Source organism: Alnus glutinosa, chromosome 1 (assembly GCF_958979055.1).
Source record: "Alnus glutinosa chromosome 1, dhAlnGlut1.1, whole genome shotgun sequence".
Classification (NCBI taxonomy): domain Eukaryota; kingdom Viridiplantae; phylum Streptophyta; class Magnoliopsida; order Fagales; family Betulaceae; genus Alnus; species Alnus glutinosa.
This window is the reverse complement of record NC_084886.1, coordinates 868,773-888,439: the sequence shown is the minus strand read 5'-3', so window position 1 is coordinate 888,439 and position 19,667 is coordinate 868,773. Positions and strand designations below refer to the sequence as shown.

Genomic DNA, 19,667 nt, shown 5'->3' with positions numbered 1-19,667 from the left:
GGGACTTAAGTTTTAGGTTATGAATTAAGTGTCAAGAGGGGTTTATTGATGTTTAATACCTACTTTCTTGACAAAATTGCTTTTTCCTTTATTTATTTATTTCTTTCTTTTGTTAGTGCCATGTTAAGTGTACAAATTGATTTAGCCCCCATCCTAGTCCTAAGTCCCTATCCTGCCCCACCAGCCTCGGTCATTGTGAACCCTTGAATTTAATGTATTAAATGCTTTTAATAGTTAACTTTAATAATAAAAAATAGTATTTATTTATAATAGAAAAACATTTAAAAAATGTTTGTTGTTTAATAGTTTTAAAAAGTGACTAGTTAAATTAATAAAAATATATTTTTAAAGTCAAATTTAGAACTTTTTTAAAGAAAACTTTATAAATACTCTTAAAGATTTCTAAATGTGCAAATTACGGTGCACACAAAGTATGAGCAGCTTCTTCTTACCTTGTCTTTGAAATCGTTCTCGCTCTTTCCCATCCTTTCCTCCCTTATAATTTTTTTCCACTAATTAGAAGCGAAAAGGATCTCCTTCTTGTATATTGCTCCCTTTCCTTCTTTGAATAGATTTTTTTTTAAAAAAATAAAAAATAAAAATAAAATTATCGTACGCAAATTGATTACTTTTGACAACTCTAACTCGGACGTGACTCAAACATGAAGAACTGGAATAGCTATAGACTTACAAGTTCCGAGGGTGAAAAAGCATCATATTCTCCGACAGAGAATTTGTGCGGCCAGATGTGTGTCTTTCTCAATTTCCTCCTTTACACGGCCGGTCAGGTTAAAACAATCAAAAGTCCGCGGTCGTGACGGTAAACGTACGGGTAAAGTAAAGGCGTTGTAACACTCGAGCTTGATTTATGGTACACGTTATGCATAAGGTGGAACTTTACCTAATTTTACTTTTTCCTTTTTCTTTCCCTGGTAGAAAAACGTACTTATCTAATTCTCACATTCTAGAAATAAGTCTATTATTTTCCCTTTTTTTTCTTTTTTTATTAATTATTTTATTAGACATCAAGTTGGGTGTTACTGAGTACAAATACCTCCAAATCAAGGTTAATGTTTGCCCTACTTTATAAGAGTATTAGTAGTAAATATCTAATTATTTTCTCTAAATTAAGGAATAAAATTACTTTTTTTTTTTCAAAAAAAAAAAAATTCACAATAAATTTTCTTATATTTCTTTATATCAATTAAATACCATTTTATTATTATTATTTTTCTTACTTTTCTACTTTTGTCATTTTATTTTTTTATCATTTTTATTATTATATAATTCATTAGGTAGCTACAGTGCTACTCAATACATTGGATGATACTATAGCTATCCAAGAATTTAGGAAAAATGTAAGGAAATTGATATGGGTGGTTTTTTGTGACTTTTTTCAATTTTTTTTTTTTTTTTTTATATATATTTAATGAAGAAAACCACCTATAGAGCATCCACAACTAGTTCTATTAGACACTTTATTACTAAACAAAACTTACCAATTTCACAAAGATTGATCATGTATGATAAAAACAAAGGGAAAAATATTATTCTAGTCTCTGGAGTCTTGAGGCTGATTTTTTTTTTTTTTTTTTCAAATTACTCTTTGGAGTTCAAAAAGCAATTTTTTTAAGTTTAAAATATCCATTATCAAATCATTCATTCCTCTCACTTTCATTATATTTTATTACAAAATGTAAAAAATACCCTATAAAAAAAAGAAAAGAAACTAATACAAGCAAGCTCAAGCGCTGACTTTATAAACTGGCCTGGAATGCGGAGTTGAAATAAAAAGATTTGGACATATTAACAAATTTGGCACAGCTGTCCAATCATTATGAATTTATGAGGCAATGGATCAGGGAGCTCCCTATTATAACGGGATCTTAAATTTGTCAAACATCCCCGAGCAGTTGACCAAACACAATAACACTTCATCATTAATTGCCAGTGTAGAATCTGAAAAGTGTTACCTACGTGTCAAAGAGTAATTGGTAAGGACATAAATTAACACGTATGAAAATCACATATTTTTCTTATTAATGTTATTAAAAAAAGCATGTAAGAAGCACATCCTATTTAAATAACATGTACTTCTTACATGCCAAGTAACACATGTCAATCTTATATGTGATTTGTATGAAATTTCTATCCAATTAAAAGAATGTCTTATTTAATCTAGCACATGCTCATCTTCTTTGCTCCTGGCCGCATCCAATTTGCACAAAATCACAATAAAAATCGGACCGATTTTCACGATTTTTTTACTAGTTTTCCTTTAAATTAGTTTTTTTTTTTTTTAATTATTTCGCTTATTAAACTGATAGGTGTCTTTAGAACATGCTCTAAGAATACATACTAGCTTATAAAATTAATCTTGAAATAAATTTTTTTAAACTCAATTTTAATTAAAATTATAGGCTAGTTGGACAACGCTTTTGGCTTTTTAAAATAGTTTTTTGTTTTTTGGACAAAAATTTCCTACAAATTAGTTTCTAGGAAATTTTCTACAAGCCACATATAAGAGTGACATGTGTCCATTGACATGTGAGAAACACATGTTATTTTAATAGCATGTGTTTCTTACATGTTTTTTTAATAGCATTAATAAAAAAAAAACATGTGATTCTCACATGCTTAAAGGACACATGTCACTCTTATATGTATATTGTAGAAAATTTCGTACAAACTGATTTGTACGAAATTTCTGTCATTATTTTTTAGCAAAAATATTAAAAACAACTCAAAACATCAAATACCTACAAAATACTTAAAAGTATTTTCACTTTTATTTTTACAACAAAAAAACCAAATAAATAAATAAAAACCTTTAAAAAGCAAATCATATCCTGATTATGGAGCTAGAAGGTCATATATAATATGAAATATATACATGTGAAAAATGTTTCTTGCACATACACATTTTGTACACAAGGTCCCACATGACACTCTGTTTTATTTTTTATTTTTAAAACAAAGTGTGTGTAAAAATATCTTATCATGTAGAATTTTATGTACAAAGTGTATGCTATAAACAATTATCTATTTACATATATATGTACCGATTAGGAGATATGAAGCGTAAACATTGGGGCAATTTTTTTTTTTTTTTTTTTTTTTTTTTTTTTTTTAAAATAATAATTATTCTCCTCTAATGGCAGGGGTGGTTTCTATGTGGAGAACTTGTGAAAACTGCAAAAAAAAATATTAGCTGCGGGAACAATAGAACATTTGTGAATCGTGTGATTCCGTACAGTGAATCATAGCTTTTTCATTCCGTACCGTAAATCATAGCTGTGGCATTTTTTTTTTTCCTCTCTCTCTCTCTCTTTATTTTTTTTTTGCTTTTGTCTGTCACTTATTTTTATTTTTTGCTATAATAGCGGATGAAAATGCCAAAAAACACCTCCATCCGACTATGCAAAACGAAGCACAAAATGCATTCTTAAATAGTATCACGCCACATGGAAGTTCTGCATCGACTGAGAGGCGATGGTTGAGCTGCTTGTAGTGTTCCTGAAGGAGATCTGGTGGACCTTAATTGCCTAGGGCGTCGAAAATGCAGGACCGTACCCCCCCCGGCAGGGGTTGAAGGCCACGATTTTCATGGCATCCTTAAAGGAGATCCGGTGGAGGGCCATTCGACGGTGTAGGTTCACAAGGAGGCACCTCCTATTGCAGTCGACAATCAGGAGGAACACGACGACGATGACAGGCGCAATGGTTGGTTTTTAGATAATTTTTTGTCTGATTTGTTTGATTTTCGATTTGTGATTTCGTATGATTAGCGATTATTCATTGGAATAAAAAAAAAATTAAAACAGTTATTTAATAAAATAGAGAACAAATTTAGATAAACAATTGAATGCAAGTTTTGAAAAGTGATTAAGCTAAACTATAAAAAAAAAAAAAAATAGATTTTGATTAGCCATTTTTCAAAAAAATATAGGGAAACCATATGGTCTTATAAGATTACAGGCTTGACATCTTAGAAATAAGAGAGAAACAAAAATTAAGTGATAATGAAAGACAAAATAAAAAAAAAAAGTATTAAATGAAGATGGAAATATTAAAGGTTTAAAGGTCCTAAAATCTGCCAAAAGTCGAAAAAACGATGAAGAAGAGAAGCAATGCTTGCATAAAACACCCCAAGGCAGGATTATTGCAAGCTGTCTCGTTCTACACGTTCTGAAGGAATATACATGGAATTAGAAAGTAATGAGTGGTTTTTTTAATAAGAAAAATCATATATTATTCTGAAAAATATAGGACCTAAAAGAGAACGAAACGAAAGCTGCACGTCGCAATCAATGCTAATATTATTCCTTATATCTCTACCTTTGACCTTGCTTCTGGCATTGTAGAACTCTCTAATCTCTATGGTGGCCCGTGTCCGCTTCAATGGCTTTCGAGAGAAACCAAATTCAAAAATATTTAGGAAAAAAAATTAATAACAGCAATTAGTGGAAGAACAACGGAAAACAAATAACCAAACCCATTTGACTCCCATTTCATCAATCCACAATGAAACTTTTCAAAGAGCAAAGGGGTTTTTGTAGAAAAACGGAATCTCATTCAGATAAGAAATCTCATTCACGGAGATCCATTTTCGGATCGATCAAAGTGAAGAAGTTGACCGCCGCATTTGGGGCAATCTTCAACCTGTTTGGGCACCATGAAATACATGAGACAGCTCTTGCACCCGGCCACAACCAAAACATGGTCTTTATGGCCTTTCTCTACCCGGTAATGCTCTCTGGAGGAAGGTGACGACTCCGACGAAGACTCCTCGCTGTCGTATGAGCTGTCGTCTTCTGAGTAGAAATCTCCGCTGTATTCTGCCGTGGTCCTCGGATCTTCTTTTGCTTTCATGCCATTTCTCCAGTTTATATAGTAAATCTCCCCTGTCTGCCAAAAACCCATTAACAGTGACACCATAAAATCCCCAAATAAAAAAAAAAAAAAAAAAAAAAAAAACCTTTGACATTTGTTCATGGAGATTGTGGAAGAAAAACAAGCGGTAGCATTAGAAGAAATATAGCTATATTTCCTCTTGCACCGAAAAAGAAAAAAAAAGTATCAATATTTCGGGAACTACAAACTACATGAGCAGACACAGCAAATCTTCTTTTCCTTCTTTGGAAGACCACTCCTTGATCAAGCCCAGGAGATCAGTAATTTTCTTTTTATTTTCTTCCCTAAAAGAAATGTACCCACCAGAGAAATCTGTCACATATATGATCAAACCCCTAACTGTTGACCAAAAGAGCCATAAAGGAGAACCATCAGATGGTCAAACCCAGAAAAGGTTAGCGATTTGTGTCTGCTTAAAATGATAAACGAATGGATGAAGTTAATGAAATAGCCTTTTTCCTTTTTAGGGTTTCTCCTATCTCGGTGGGTCTAGTGCCCATTATCGACCATTCTAAGCATGTGTGGGAGAAAAGGAGACCAGAAGGCGCTATGAAATATTCAAATGCAATAATATCGAATACAAGTAACCCTATATCCAAGAACAAAACTTCCATATGCTTCAGAAAGGAAGAAATCAAAAAGGAGGTGCAAGATCTGGCATGGTCTCACAGCTGTCTAGACTAAAAGGGTTTTCATTTATGTATTACAAGAAAGAGGAAATCAAAACGAACCTTTAAATCGAGGCATTGTTCCCATTGGTAAGGGAGAGACATATCGGAGTTGAGCTCTAAGGCGGTGTCCGAGGTAGGGATCAGATGATGATTATCCGGTGTCTCATCTGAGCTTCCTATGCCAAAATCTGCGCCTAAACCGCTTCTTGTTTGGTGGTTTAGCGAACAGTTCTGAAGAGACCTCTCTAAAGAAGCGGTAATGGTCGCCATGTTTGGAGCGGTCATTACTTCTTCCGTCACAGAACAAATCCCAGAATATGTTAGTCTGAAAGATAAGTCAGGGAGAGAGATGATTTTGGAAGGGAAAAATATAGTGGTGATAAGCCAAAGGTGGGGTTTTGTTTTGTTTATTCCCTGGGAGATTAGCGGTAGAAAAACAAGTCTCACGCCCTACAATTGCGCGTAATGATCAGCGTGGAGAAGCCCCGGTGGGTCCAAGGCCTGTGCACACTAGGAAACCTCTATGTTTGACATTTTGTCTCCTTCACTGTTTTGGCTCAGTATCGCACACGCACTGGAGGTGCGTGAATTCTAGCTAGATCATACTTATCATTATGCTCCATCGGTTTAAAAATAAAAATCTTGGGAGGGTTAAAAGCGATCCGGTAAAAACGCAGTTACCGAAAAGAATGCCGGAACCCGGAACTGTCTTTTAACGGTCACTGGGTTTTTGAAAAAGTTCGGTAGCATTTTTTTTTTTTTTTTTTTTAATTTTATTGGCGGGACGGTCTCTGCAACCCAGCTTTCTCCTTTTGCTCCATTTAGATTGGTAAAAAGCCTTGTGAAAGTGAAATAAAGGCTAGCTCTTTAATTTGTGGTGAAACTCTTGCATTTATCTACCGGCTTAAATCATCATTTATTTTAAAATTTTAGATTAATACTCTAACATGAAGCTTCTAAGAATGAGAAAATATATAATTGTAATCTAGCTTCTACTTTATTTAAAGTCAAAAAAAAGTAATCTCAATATTTTAAAGTCAAGACAGCCAACTATTGAAATTTGTCACTGATTCATCATGACTGGATACATAGAGCTATTTTGGCATCAACTGGTATACATTTGTAGGAAAGTTCCTAATTATTCTTAGCTTCTTTTTCTTTTTCTTTTGTAAAATTTTGGTCTTTGGGGGCTTAGAAAGCAAATTAAAACATAGAAATATCACACGTAATTCAAGCACCCAAGATAATATTCAATAATCTAATACCTCTATATATAGATAATCAAACAAAAAAAAAAACCAATGAAGCTTTTTATCACATGAACTTATGTTGTGTGGGAGTTGTTTGGTGCAAAACGCAAAGGTTAGGTGTGTAATCCACGCCTCACCTTGAGGTGAGGCTCAAAAAAGGGAAGAAAAGGTTACGCAAAACTTTGAATATCTTAATCACTTGAAAATTAAGAGGTTGAATTGCAATTGTAGATCGAGAGAGGGACGAGCATGGCAGCTCCCCCAATACAGGCCGAATTAATGTATTGGGAGAGCCGCCGTGCATGGTAAGAAAGAGATGGAGAGCCATTCAAAAATAAGAAAAAAAAAAAAAAAAGAGATAGGGAGGATGAAAGAATATTGTTCATACCCTATATATGCCTTTTCTATTGTATATTGAGGTCCTCTTTGGTATTGTTGTAAGGGCATGCCATTCTTTAATCCTGACCGTTCATTTGTCAAGATCATGGCCGAGAAATTAAATTTTTTTTTTACCCCTTTTTCACTTCCATGGCTGCCGGCGGCCAAAGAAGTAAAGAGAAAATAATAGGTGACAATTATTTTGTTTAATTTCCTGACGTACGTGGCATGATTTTGATTGTTCACTTGCAATAAATGGCCAGGATTTGAGGATTGCAAGTCCATGCCATATGCTAGTTAGTACAGGGAATTTCGATCCCCACACACAAGATGGTTGGAGGTGTTGGGAATACTAAGAGGACCCAATATCAATCGGACTTTTCCTGATTGTGGAATCTATTCTGAACTCTGCAAAGTTCTTTGTCAGTATGGGCCCCTCTCTCTCTCTCTCTCTCTCTCTCTCTCTCTCTGCTAATATTCCTTCTGATACCGGCAGGCGTCCTTGACTCCTTGGGGTGTTTCATTGATTTTTCTTTTTATTAATTTTTTACTTGCATATATATATATATATATATATATTTCCAATTTTCAGGAATTGATCACGGATCTTGAAGCAGATTCAAATTGGTATTCTTACATGATTTGCAATTTAGCATTTATTTTTTCCTTTTCAATATTTTAAAAGGTAGAGGTTTCTAAGTGTTTGTCAGCTGTCACACCGGCGCACAGTGAACAAACCTAGCAAGACAAAAACAAAACGAAATGTACAGTGAAAATGGTTGTGCCCAAACAGTTGTTTATCTTAAAAATAAATAAATAAGAAGACAGATTATATACATATAGTGCTCAGTTTTATTATTATTTTATGAAAGGGGCTTTTATGGACATGGTGTTAGATGAAAGGGCAGTGACAATTTAGTAGTTAAAGCTTTCGTTTCCGATTTATAATTTTTGGAAAATTTTTTTTTTCTCCCGAATTTAAGAAAATGAAGAAAACTGATCACCTGTTGGATCCCTGCTAGAGAATGAAAGAATATTAGAAAATCACAATCCTTTCGCTTCCTGTGGTCAAAGCACTCGAGCACTTTGATTAATAATTGAAAAGGTCAGTCAATATGTAGGCAGTTGAAACAGAGAAAGTTTATGAGCACTAATTAATTAAACGTGAATTGAAGTTAGTATATTACTCTATGTGAAATATATATATATATATATCCCCGACACAGTGTGATTAAAATAGTGGAAATCAACATGCATGGTATATATGTTCAGGCGGATTTCCCAATTCATTCCCTGCAACATTGGGAGGTGGTTTAGTAATGTGCACGAAGGGAACATCCCCTAGTGGCTATAGGCGTGCCCCTCGCTAATGCCGATGGTTACGCATTCTCATTACTCATTAGAGTACGTGGAAATTAATTATATATAAAATTAAAAAAAAAATCCAATTTCTGGATTTATCAATTCAAACCATTTTAATTTATTTACTGTCGTTGGGATTTCCATTTTGGATATAAAATTTGGGCCAAGAAAAGAAGAAACCCATGATTTTGGCTTCTTTGTGCCCGGGCAGCCCAATTCCAATAATTCCGACCGACTCCATTTTTGACTTCTCAGAGGTAGAAGCTGCTTGAAAATGATGTCACTGGCCTCATCAGAGGTCATGTTAATTGTTTTAACTCAAGCGGAAGTAAAAGCTGAAAGAGACGTATTTAACTCCGACCGAATCAATGTACAACCCTACATATATATATATATAGTACATTCCCCGCATTCTTCCATGCAACTCAAACCTCCACCGGCCACAAGCCTTGAGCACAACATTATATTGCAAGCTGTAAACGATCAAACCCAACACGTACGTACTCTTGTGTTGCATACGACTGCAAAGGGGTAAACAGTAAAAGCTGTTACTTTTAAGTTCCAATCATCCTCTTACGAATGAAAGGACTGTAATTTCACCCATATTCGTGATTTGATTTGAAATTAAGATAAATTATCGTGATTTAATTCGAAATTAAGAAAAGTAGATCTAAAGAAGGATATGATGGTCAAGAGTCAAAGACCTCTTCTGCAAGCAGACTAGTAGGATTGTTTGGCAAATCTCTTATGGATCTCTCGGGTCTGCCCCAAGTCTAAAGCAGGCATTTGGCAGAAAATGCTCAACCATGCATACTGGGTCTCTTCAGAAGAATCTTATGGCAGCGGTAGTGGAAGCCTAACAGGATAAAGCCTAGGGTCCTCTGGAACTGGAAGCTTTGAAAGCATGGCTCCTAAAGGAAATTAATGTGAACGTACTCCCTAGGCACATTTGGGGCACCTTTAAGTAGGCTGCCAATGGACGACTATATATGACAATAGGTCTGTAAAAGGAAACATGGTGGAATATAATGGACCCATTCTTCTTTTCCGAGAGCCTCTCTTTGACTTGATCGGAGACATCCAGAAGTTCCCTTTCATCCCAGGCTTTTCAAACATGTGAACTACGAGTCCCTCTTCTTTTCCCTAATTTGTTCAAACTTTTCTAGTATTGAATGGTCATCATCAATAGATTACGCATGCCTCAACCTTGGATTTGGAACTTTCTCTTTCTCTTTTTATTTTTCTCCTTCATGAGATTGGTGACCAACATTAATTGGGGTATGAAAGGGTACCCCAATCTTTGTCTTGGGTGAAAACTCTCATGAAATGAATCGCCCAAGTTTATTGAAAACTATCATATCATTTGGAAATCCATGAATTGGTATTAACGTGCTTTGAAAGGGTGTTTTTTGTTTTTCTTTTTACTTGAAAATGTGTTTTTTGTGTTATTTGTTAATGATTTTTTTTTAAAAAAAAAAAAAAAATTACAAATCTAAAATGAGACTGAAAAAGCTTTAACAAACAAAGCATAATTTTGACTAGAAAATGTCAACCACAAGTCAACCCAATTTAAATTGATGATTGGGCTTGACAATTGGCAAGCAAATTCTTAGTAGCCTCATCAAAATAGCTTTTTAGTTATTTTGGTGAGCCAATTTGATGAAAATATTAAAAAATCACTCCCAGCAGCCTCACCATTTTAACCAAGAAATTTGATGAGTGAAATTACTCACCAATTTTGATGAGTAAAATATTTACTCACCAACTCACTTACCAAATTTTGTTTCACATTTCTCTCTCACATTATTAGCACATTTATTTTCCTTTTTCTCTCATTTCTTCTCCCATCTCCCATCTCTCATTTCTCTCACGATAATGTCCTTATTTCGTGGATATGAATGATTCTTTGTAAAAAGATTAAAAAGAGAAAGAATAAAGAAATATGAAAAAAAAAATTATTTAAATGGAATAGTGATAATAAATAGTTAAAATGGTGAGACTGCTGGAAATTTTTTTAAAAAGTGGCTCACCAGAATAGAGAAAAATGATTTTTAACTATTTTGATGAGTAAAATTTGATAAGGCTACTAGAAATGCTCTTCTTTACTTCAAATTTAAGGTCATTTATAAATTTTAAAATATTTTATTAAATATTGCTTCAAAATTTTAGTAATTATTTTAAAATTTTATCATATCAATTTTCATCATTTCTACTAACTCAACATTGTTGGAGAAAATACAACTAGGAATAAATAAACAACAATTCTAAATTCTAGAAAACGTGATTTTGGATTTTGGCGCACAGCCAACCAGCCATTCAGCACGCAGGGAAGGTTCCTAGCATTTGCCTAGAAGGACATTTTCGTCATTTATAATAAATTGCATTTACTCTTGGTCAGTCAAATAATCAAACGTTACCAACCAATGCCGAGCGTCTTTTTCAATTCGAGGGAAACGCGTACAAGTTACAAGAGACTTCCTATCGGATTTCTTCAATCGCCCAAATTCGCTTTGATTTCGATCCAGAAGAAGAAGAGGTTTGAGAAATGTCGAAGGGAGACGAACCGGTCGTCGGAGTTCCTTTCTACGTCGTACAGAATCCGTACCAAGCTGGAGCGGTTCCGCCGAACGCGATCTTCGGCGATCCCAAGGGGATTCCGATTCAGCAGACGATTTACCGCGACAGTCCCGCTCCTTTCAACTGCGTTTACTGCGGTAACACTGGAATTACCACCGTCAGGTATAAAAAAAAGCAAATTCATACTCTGTTCTCGCTCTCTAGGGTTTTGTTTTCCTTTGTATTACCACTTCTATGAATTTCTACGCTTTCTCTTGGTATTGAATTGTAGTTTGTTTTAGATTCATATATAAGGTTCATGTAGTGAATAAGAAAGATTAGAAATGGTATAGCTTGAGCAAGCAATATAGGTGCTTCAATTTTTATTTTTATTTTTAATTGTCGAAGCCTCGTTAAATTGTTCACGCGTGTTGATCGGTTGTTTAAATGTGATGGGATTAAAATTAAATTTTTGATTTGTGAAATTGAATCTTATTGAATTTTATCTGTGTGTGATAAACATGGAAATTGAGTTATGTAGCAACGATTTCATTTTCGAAGCCAAATTAGGATGGATTAGCACGAGTGTCTGGGATCCTTTGTTAGAGCCTTTAAAAGGATCTTGTGCGCTCAAGACAGTATCGTCATTGGGAAAGGAATCGTCTTATAATTTGGAGACTCTAGAATGCTTACGAAGAGCCTGCGACTGTTGAAATAATTTAAAAATGGTGATGATGATCTGACCATTAGAGCTTGTCAGAATTGTGGTACATTTCTGATCCAATCCGATCCAAGATGAGGAACTGAGATCTTCTTCCTCTGGTCTATCAACTCTTATAAACCAATAGGTGGTTCAATTTTTTTTTATTGACGGGTGTCCACGCTTTAGTGATTTAGAGAAATCATTGGAATACTTTCAACCATATTTAGTATTATAATAGGAAATAAGAAAACATATGTTCGAAGTTGTAGTTACCTTGCCTTAAGGGCTTTTATTGGCGCTAAATTGGATAGAGGTACTAGAAAACTAGTATCTGATAGAAGCTGAGGGAATAAGTTTACAGTCAAAGCCAGAGTGTCATGAGTTTAAGATGATTTTTATTTGTTTTAAAAAAGACAAAACCTCTAATAGGTTTTGCATTAGTAGAGAAGGTTGATAGATTGGCAGTCTCTTGAATTTGAAAATCACATGCACATGAGTTTATTATTGTTATTTGAATGCTCGATTTTGTCATGGTAAATTTACTATTCTTATCATCTGAAGGGTTAAATTTGGTGACTTAAAATCATAAACGAATCATTATCTAAAATCCTCAATGACCATATTTTTTGAGTTTTAGTTAAAAAAAAAAGAGTAACTCTTTGATTTCTATAAAGGCAGAGAAATAAAAATATACTTGGCGTTCTAGAATTCTTTGTGGTTAGAATGGTAACTTTTTCATGTTTTGAGAGACCGCCAAGAATAGAATTTGATATTACTTTCAAAATATTGAAACTTGAAGCACTACATCAAGAATGATTGACCAGAGTTGACGGTTTCTGCACATGAACTTCTGTTGTTATTATCCTGAAATTCCTCTTTATTCATTGTCACATCTCATTTGAAGCTTCTTGAACACAGGAATTTTTCCTGATGACTAGGATGTTATTATAATAATATTTTTTTGATGCCCTATTTCATATCTACAAAATGCCATAGATGACCCCTCTTTATCACCAGGTGTTTATTCACCCCACCATTTCAATCGGCATTGCCAATACAGGTTTTGGGAACACCAATGCCAGCTTTGAATGGTTTTTACTTTCTGCTTTGCACTTATACCTGCTTGAAGATGTAGCATGTTTGGAGCAGCTCCAACCAAATATTAGGGAAGAACAGAGCTTTTATATCTATTTAATTAAATAAGTCTATTCCATCTTTACTTAGATTGGAATGACTAGGCAGGATTAAAGAATGGTCAATCAACCAAATTTGAAAATAAGATTTTTTGAATGTTATTGGCTTTGTAATGTTTTTGTTATATTTTCAGTTTGATTACAGTACGAAGTGGCATACATTTTTCTCCTACCTACTAATTATGATATTTCACATTAAATCCAGATCAAAGCCAAGTTTGGCCGCTGTTATTGGTTGCATGATGCCAATGATGCTTGGAATTTGCTTTCTCTGTCCATCAATGGACTGCCTCTGGCATAAATATCACTACTGCCCCAGCTGCAAGGAAAAGGTATAAGTATACATTCCTGTCAGTTTTTCCTTATGTTCTTATAATTGCCTGTCCTTGTGCACACTAGTTTAGAGTAGTAATTAACATTTTTACTGCTATTTCAAATGGTTTTAAATGTAGGTTGCGGGTTTTGAGAAATCGGATCCCTGTGCAGTGATGGACCCTCCTCACTGGACACAGGAAAGCTTTGCACTGCCTGCGTGAGATGATGTCTTCCATTATTCAGATCGTGACTGCTGTGTTTCTTCATTTGCATGTGCTTTCTTGTCTGCTTGCTGGCGACTTTTCTTTGTACATGAACTCATAAAGTAAGATTCTTGGTACATATATTTCTAAAATGCTGCAATAAGAACTGTCATTTCTGTGGCACTTGTATCACACAGCTAGTTGTATTTTTTGAATTACATACAGTATTGCCTAGACCTGTATCTTAGATGGTCCCTCAGCAATATGAAACTTGTTTGTCACTAATAATTCTCTATTTCACCTTTACACCTAGCGGGCATGGTTCTGCTGACCCCAGAACTGAAATCCCTCGTATAATGCATTGTAAATAACAACAAATGTCTTTGTTGGTTAATAAAATACTCATTCATCCCGAGTAAATCAATAACAACAATGCTGTAATGGTTGGGCTGCATTGGCCCACGATTTCTGAAATTTGGTCAACTATACCCAGTTTTCCGGTTATTTTAAACCGGTTTTCATATATTGTTGAATATTTTTAATTTTATTGAATATTTTCAAAAAAAAAAAAAATCACTCTTATTAATTTGTTCTCTTTGTATTTAAGGGCAATGCCCATCACAAGAATCACCTAACATGAGAATAATTTGTGAATCGGATTATTCTCGGGTCACGAACCTTAAAACTGAGTTCTAGACTCAATTCCAGATCGCTCTCAACCATTTGTTAAGCACTTGGGTACAAAAAATTTTGGGACTCCAATAATGAGAGTAATATTTTGTAATTAGATTGTTGATAATAGCAGCCTTTGCATTCAGATAATAGAGTCGTAAAAAAAGAATTACGAAACATTCTCGTTTGCATTGGGCATGCCTTGTATCTTCACACTGCAACATTCTCGTTTAGTTTTCCCTATTCTAATTCCTTTTTATTCTTCTCACTTTTGAAGTTACTTTTTTTGTTTTCATCTCTCTGTGTATTTTTTTTTAGAGAACTATGTATGTATGTATGTGTTCATCTATCTATGGCACAACGGCTTAATACACCCCTGGCTCACGAAGTACCTACCAGACATAAATAGACCAAACACTTAAATGTAGGACAATTATTCGGCAAGAGCATTTAAAAGGGAACAAGAGATTATTGCAGGGAAAGAAATAATACTTGATATATATATATATATATATATATAATAAAAAATAATAAAAACCGGTTACCGTTTATCCGGTTATTAACTGGTTTTTTAGAATGCAATAACCGGTAACCGCAACCGGGTACCCAGTTAACCAGCTATTTGGTTGCGGTTATTTTCGGTTTTTCGGTTTTTCGGTTTTTTCGCTTAGCGGTTGTTGCCAGTTATTTTCGGTTAATAATCGTCCTGCTTGTACACCCCTAATTGATAGCATCAAAAGGCCCATAGACGTCTAGGCTTTGAAATTTAATGTCACTATTGAATGAGGGTTCTGATTCATAAACAACCTGAAAACAAGGGAAAAGGTAAAATTGATTGTGAACATAGAGGGAGGCCTCTCGTATGACTGACCCATCTATTAAAAACATGCATATTACCTGACAAGAATCTTTCCGTTTCACTTGAAATGAAAAAATAAATTATTTTATAGTCAAAATTTAATGTTTTATTTAATGGTATAAACGATGTTACATCATTTAATTTTTTTGAATTGGATGTTAACATATTTATCTCGTGACATCATTTACACCGTTAAATACAAAAATATTAAATTTTGGCCTTAAAATGTCTCTCCATTTCACATTTAGAAATGGAGAAGATCCTATTTCACATTAACCTGGGTTTTAGCAGTTTTCAAAAAAAGCTATTTTTGTTTCAAATTGCAATAAAAAAATTTTGATTTTTTTTTTTCTATAAAGGAGGGGGGGGGGGGGAGAGGGGGTGGTTCAGATTTTGGTGGTTCCTAAATTATATCACTCTATTATATTTTTTGTCAATTTATTAACAGGAATCATATAAAATCTTTATTATACCCCTTTTAAGGATTATGAAGAAGAAAACTTAAGGGGTGAAGGGATGGTAGAGTCAGCCCTTTAGCGGATTAGGTAATGATCTAATCATCCCATCACCTCCAACATTTTCTTTTCTTTTCTTTACTTTTTAATGATCCTTAAGGAGTATAATTGAGATTTTATCTCATTGCTGTTAATATATTATTAATTTTTTTTATAAAAAAAAATTACAGAATGGCTGTAATTTTTTAATGATCCTTAAGGAGTATAATTGAGATTTCATCTCATTTCTGTTAATATATTATTAATTTTTTTATAAAAAAAAAATAAATAAAAAAATAAATAAAAATTACAGAATTGCTGGTTGAAAATGACTTAATCCCAAGAGTTTTAGTGTAAAAATTACAAACTCATTGAATTTTTTTAAAAAGGGGCTAAAACTCAAGAGGTTTTGTGTATTTTTCCCTTAAACTTATATTGATATGTGAACTTGTTAGAAGCCCACAAAACAAAAGGCAAAAACAAAAACTGAAAAGAGTGCGTTACAACACAACCATCAAATAGGAGCATTTAAAATTCGATTTGTTCAATTATTAAAAGAAAGAGACGAGCCAAATAATGTTAAATAGAATAAGGGCAGCCCAATCGCAAGTTTCTAATCAGATTACTAAACTCTGGATTAAAAAAATAAATAAATAAGTCTGATTAAACACTTGTTTTACGAATCTCCCCAAACTAATAAACTTGGGATATATATATATAATCAGTTTGAGAATAAGTTTTTGAACTGAAAGCTGCTTCACCTCATTCTCTAATGACGGCTCCAGATGCTCTTTTAACGTCAACGAAGTATCACAATTGACGCAATATTTCAAGGGAAGCCATTCATGGAGCTTTCATTCATTAACATAATAGGATTTACATATCGTGCAACATAGCAGTTCCATTATTTTCACTTATTTAGGCAGACTCTGCCCTATTACAGACAACAGACGGCAAAAACGACACCCGTTTACTATCTACAACAGCTCTGTTAAGCTTATGTACGCCAACTCGCATACTCTAAATTTTACCGAAAGCATTTTGCTTATTTCTACATTTCCAGAAGGTCTAGAATAATGTAAAATCTCTAAACAAGTTTTTGAGAATAGTATAATTCTTCAATGGAAATTATAGTGCCCTTACAACCGTGACTAAGATTACAATGCAGTGTCGTTGCTATTTAAGTTGATCTGCCATGACTCGATCCTTATAGTAACACATTTTATGACATGTTTGAAGTGCTTGGAAGACAAAAAACCTTCACTCTTAATAAAGGAGTGACGGCATGCATCAAGATCTTGAATATTGTGGTCGATTCTCTGGAATTCACTAGAAAGCTGTAAATTTTATTGATTAAATTGAATCTTATTTTTTAAGATGTATGGGCTAATTTGTGTGACCCATAAAACTAAATTTCTCAGTAAAAGCACTAATGCTGACAGGTACCAATTATTATATAGCCAAAAAAAATCTATTCTGGTTCCTGTTACCCTTCTGGGTCTGGATTGTTTGAGTGTATCGATCACTGGTATTCAAATTTCAAACACCAAGTATTACTGCTATAAACAATCTCCTTCCATGGGAGAAAGAGAGACAGACTTTATAGATCAGCATAAATACGTACCTGTGCTCATCAATATTTATGAATAAATCAATACAACATGCATTAAGAAAATACTCGGTGCATGGGTTAATGTAGTACTAACTTGGTCAGATTCTCAGACATTAGGCCCTGATCAGATCACCTACTGATCGACCTGCCTGCAACCCGCATATTCTTGTGCAGCTAGCTAGCTTGTACAATCACAGCTAGGACAGTGATAAAGGAGCCTCTAATGGAGGGTTGACGTATCAATTTAGGAAGAAATTAAAAAGAAGAAAAGAAGAAAAGACTTACCTTTCTTGTGTGTCTCATTGGAATTAAAGCTTATCCTGCAGGCACCACGAAGAAGATAAGGTCGTGCATGAGAGATAAGAGCCCGTCTCGCTAGCCAAGGAGACTGCCTGTATACCACAGAAGGATCCTAACCGGAGTGCGCGCACTGACTGCCAAATATTCATCGGCCTTTATCATTTTTGTCTTTTGATGACATTAAAGGCCTCGTGAAGCAGGCAGGCAAGTCATCCTTGGCTACAAAACAAGGCTCTTTATCCTCATGTAAGACCTATCTTCCCCTCGACCTATATATAAATTATAAATAAATCATCTCTCTCCAATGGGATGCCAAACACAATGCTCGATCGACTCTATTTATAGCTACCCAATGAGCATTGTACATTAGATTCAGAGTAGCGCGCGACCACCCTATCATCAATCTGCATGACCCAGTCATCTAGCTTCTTGTCGTCGAATATATTCGTGGATTTCCATGGCCCAGTGTTTGCCGCCCACATTCAATGATAGCTGTACATCATCAAGATAGAATTTCCAATCTCCCAAAAATGCTTATTATCTATATATCGACGTAAAAGCTTCTGTCACATGACACTCTGCTATATATTGCGATATACGAGGTTTAAATTCATTTTGTGTTTTTTTATCTCAAAAACATTCACGTGTAATTTTCGGATCGATACAGGCTTGTCTTATGATATTATGTTAAATTAATCATTACGTATCTCAAACGCTTAAGTTTATATAAAATTGTAAACTTTATTATTTATTTTATATCTTAACACTCCTGCTCATGTATTGGTTTATTATTCTTAGTAAGTGAGGCCTAACTCATGAACATTTTCGCAAACTTTTTGTCCATGGTTGCACTTCTCTGACTCTCAAATTAGGGGATTAGAAAAAGGGTTTTGACCTTGCTTTTAAAGGGGGAGGAGAATAAAAATCTTCAAAGTATATATATATATATATATATATATATATATATATATATGTATAGTCTCATGGTCAAGTTGGGTTTAAGGCCTGTTGACGTACAGAAGCCCTAATGAGATTGAATTGAGGCACCTCCTCTTTTCAATTCCCTCGATCTCTGCGGTCTCGATCAGACTCTCAAATTATTCCAATTCAACATCAAACATCAACACTAAGCCACATGTCCACCCACTACAAAGCTATTAGTCAGCGTCTTTACTACCAAGCAACCTTCATCTGCGTCTCCTGATTGGCACGTGCCTTTGTGGGTCTTCATCCTTGAGGCACGTGTCATTCATTGTATGATTCTTGGAAGAGGTTTTTGTGGTAGTCCTTTCGAGGACTCATGATAATCTGACAGATATATATGAATGAGAATTCTTTGAATTTTACAGGATATCAACGCATAAAGCAGTGACATGTCAAACATCAAACGTACGAAGCTTCTTCTTTAAGGAAGATCGAATAGAACAGAAAATTCCCAAATCTGTGTTCATCTTTTTTCATGCTTCGATCGATGGAATAAGAGGTAAAAATACATTGAATGGAAGGGCGGACGTGTCAGGCATATATATTCTTCCATAATATGTGATAGGCTATCAACAATTTGGTACGAAAGAATACGGTTCTACCTAGATTCCCTTCCTTAAGATGGAACTCCTAAGGTTAGGGAACTCCACTTACATTTTCAAAAGCAGTAATTTAAATAGACCGCCTGTTTTTGTGCTGTCATTTTAATGGAATTACTTTAATCCAACATCTTTTTTATGATTGAAGATTTATAAATATAATTTTCCATAAAGTTTTCATTTAGATTGGGTTGGTGAAATTTTCTCCAATCTAATCTATTAAACTTATACATGCATATCCAAAATACATATTGTTAGGATAGTTTTTAATACGTATAGATGTTAGGACAGTTTTCAGTACGTTGTGGAGACCCTTTCTAGGATGTCGCTCTGATGTCTAAGTTAGTCTTTGAGATAAAAATATGATCTATGCATAAAATATTCAGTTTTTCGTTTATACATGGAGTATGAGTCTTTTTTATAGGTAAAGCTAGAAGTAGAATCAAACCTGAATGATGTTTTCTACTCCCACTTAACTAGGAGTGCCTGGAGCTTGATTTGGTCTAGGAATCATATCCTTATTCAACTGAAAGTTGGACTGTTGACGAGATTCTTAAAATGATTCTTTATTGGACATGAATTGGAACTATTACCCCAATTCG

The 19,667-nt window shown here is 34.3% G+C and overlaps 2 protein-coding genes and 1 long non-coding RNA gene across 3 annotated transcripts; 1 reads left to right on the top strand and 2 right to left on the bottom strand.

The window, feature by feature from the left end:
• Positions 1–4,433: 4,433 nt before the first annotated feature.
• LOC133864144 (protein CURLY FLAG LEAF 1) lies at positions 4,434–6,022 on the bottom strand. Its single transcript, XM_062300385.1, has 2 exons — positions 5,646–6,022; positions 4,434–4,908 (listed from the first exon to the last, which is right to left on the bottom strand). Exons 1-2 carry the CDS (start codon positions 5,868–5,870, stop codon positions 4,594–4,596), a joined length of 540 nt encoding a protein of 179 aa, XP_062156369.1. The 5' UTR covers positions 5,871–6,022; the 3' UTR covers positions 4,434–4,593.
• A 4,971-nt stretch (positions 6,023–10,993) lies between these two features.
• LOC133864135 (GSH-induced LITAF domain protein) lies at positions 10,994–13,737 on the top strand. The gene is made up of 3 exons (XM_062300373.1): positions 10,994–11,314; positions 13,233–13,359; positions 13,480–13,737. Exons 1-3 carry the CDS (start codon positions 11,121–11,123, stop codon positions 13,561–13,563), a joined length of 405 nt encoding a protein of 134 aa, XP_062156357.1. The 5' UTR covers positions 10,994–11,120; the 3' UTR covers positions 13,564–13,737.
• A 3,158-nt stretch (positions 13,738–16,895) lies between these two features.
• LOC133858815 (uncharacterized) lies at positions 16,896–17,786 on the bottom strand. The gene is made up of 2 exons (XR_009898604.1): positions 17,468–17,786; positions 16,896–17,402 (listed from the first exon to the last, which is right to left on the bottom strand). It is a non-coding gene; the product is annotated as an uncharacterized LOC133858815 (long non-coding RNA).
• Positions 17,787–19,667: the final 1,881 nt, after the last annotated feature.

Excerpts from the sequence above, each read along its gene's own strand:
- LOC133864144 (XM_062300385.1), bottom strand. The coding sequence starts at position 5,870 with ATGACCGCTCCAAACATGGCGACCATTACCGCTTCTTTAGAGAGGTCT. Across the intron at positions 4,909-5,645 it reads AACAATGCCTCGATTTAAAG|ACAGGGGAGATTTACTATAT; the intron begins GTTCGTTTTGAT and ends GGTTTTTGGCAG.
- LOC133864135 (XM_062300373.1), top strand. The coding sequence starts at position 11,121 with ATGTCGAAGGGAGACGAACCGGTCGTCGGAGTTCCTTTCTACGTCGTA. Across the intron at positions 11,315-13,232 it reads ACTGGAATTACCACCGTCAG|ATCAAAGCCAAGTTTGGCCG; the intron begins GTATAAAAAAAA and ends CATTAAATCCAG. Across the intron at positions 13,360-13,479 it reads GCCCCAGCTGCAAGGAAAAG|GTTGCGGGTTTTGAGAAATC; the intron begins GTATAAGTATAC and ends TTTTAAATGTAG.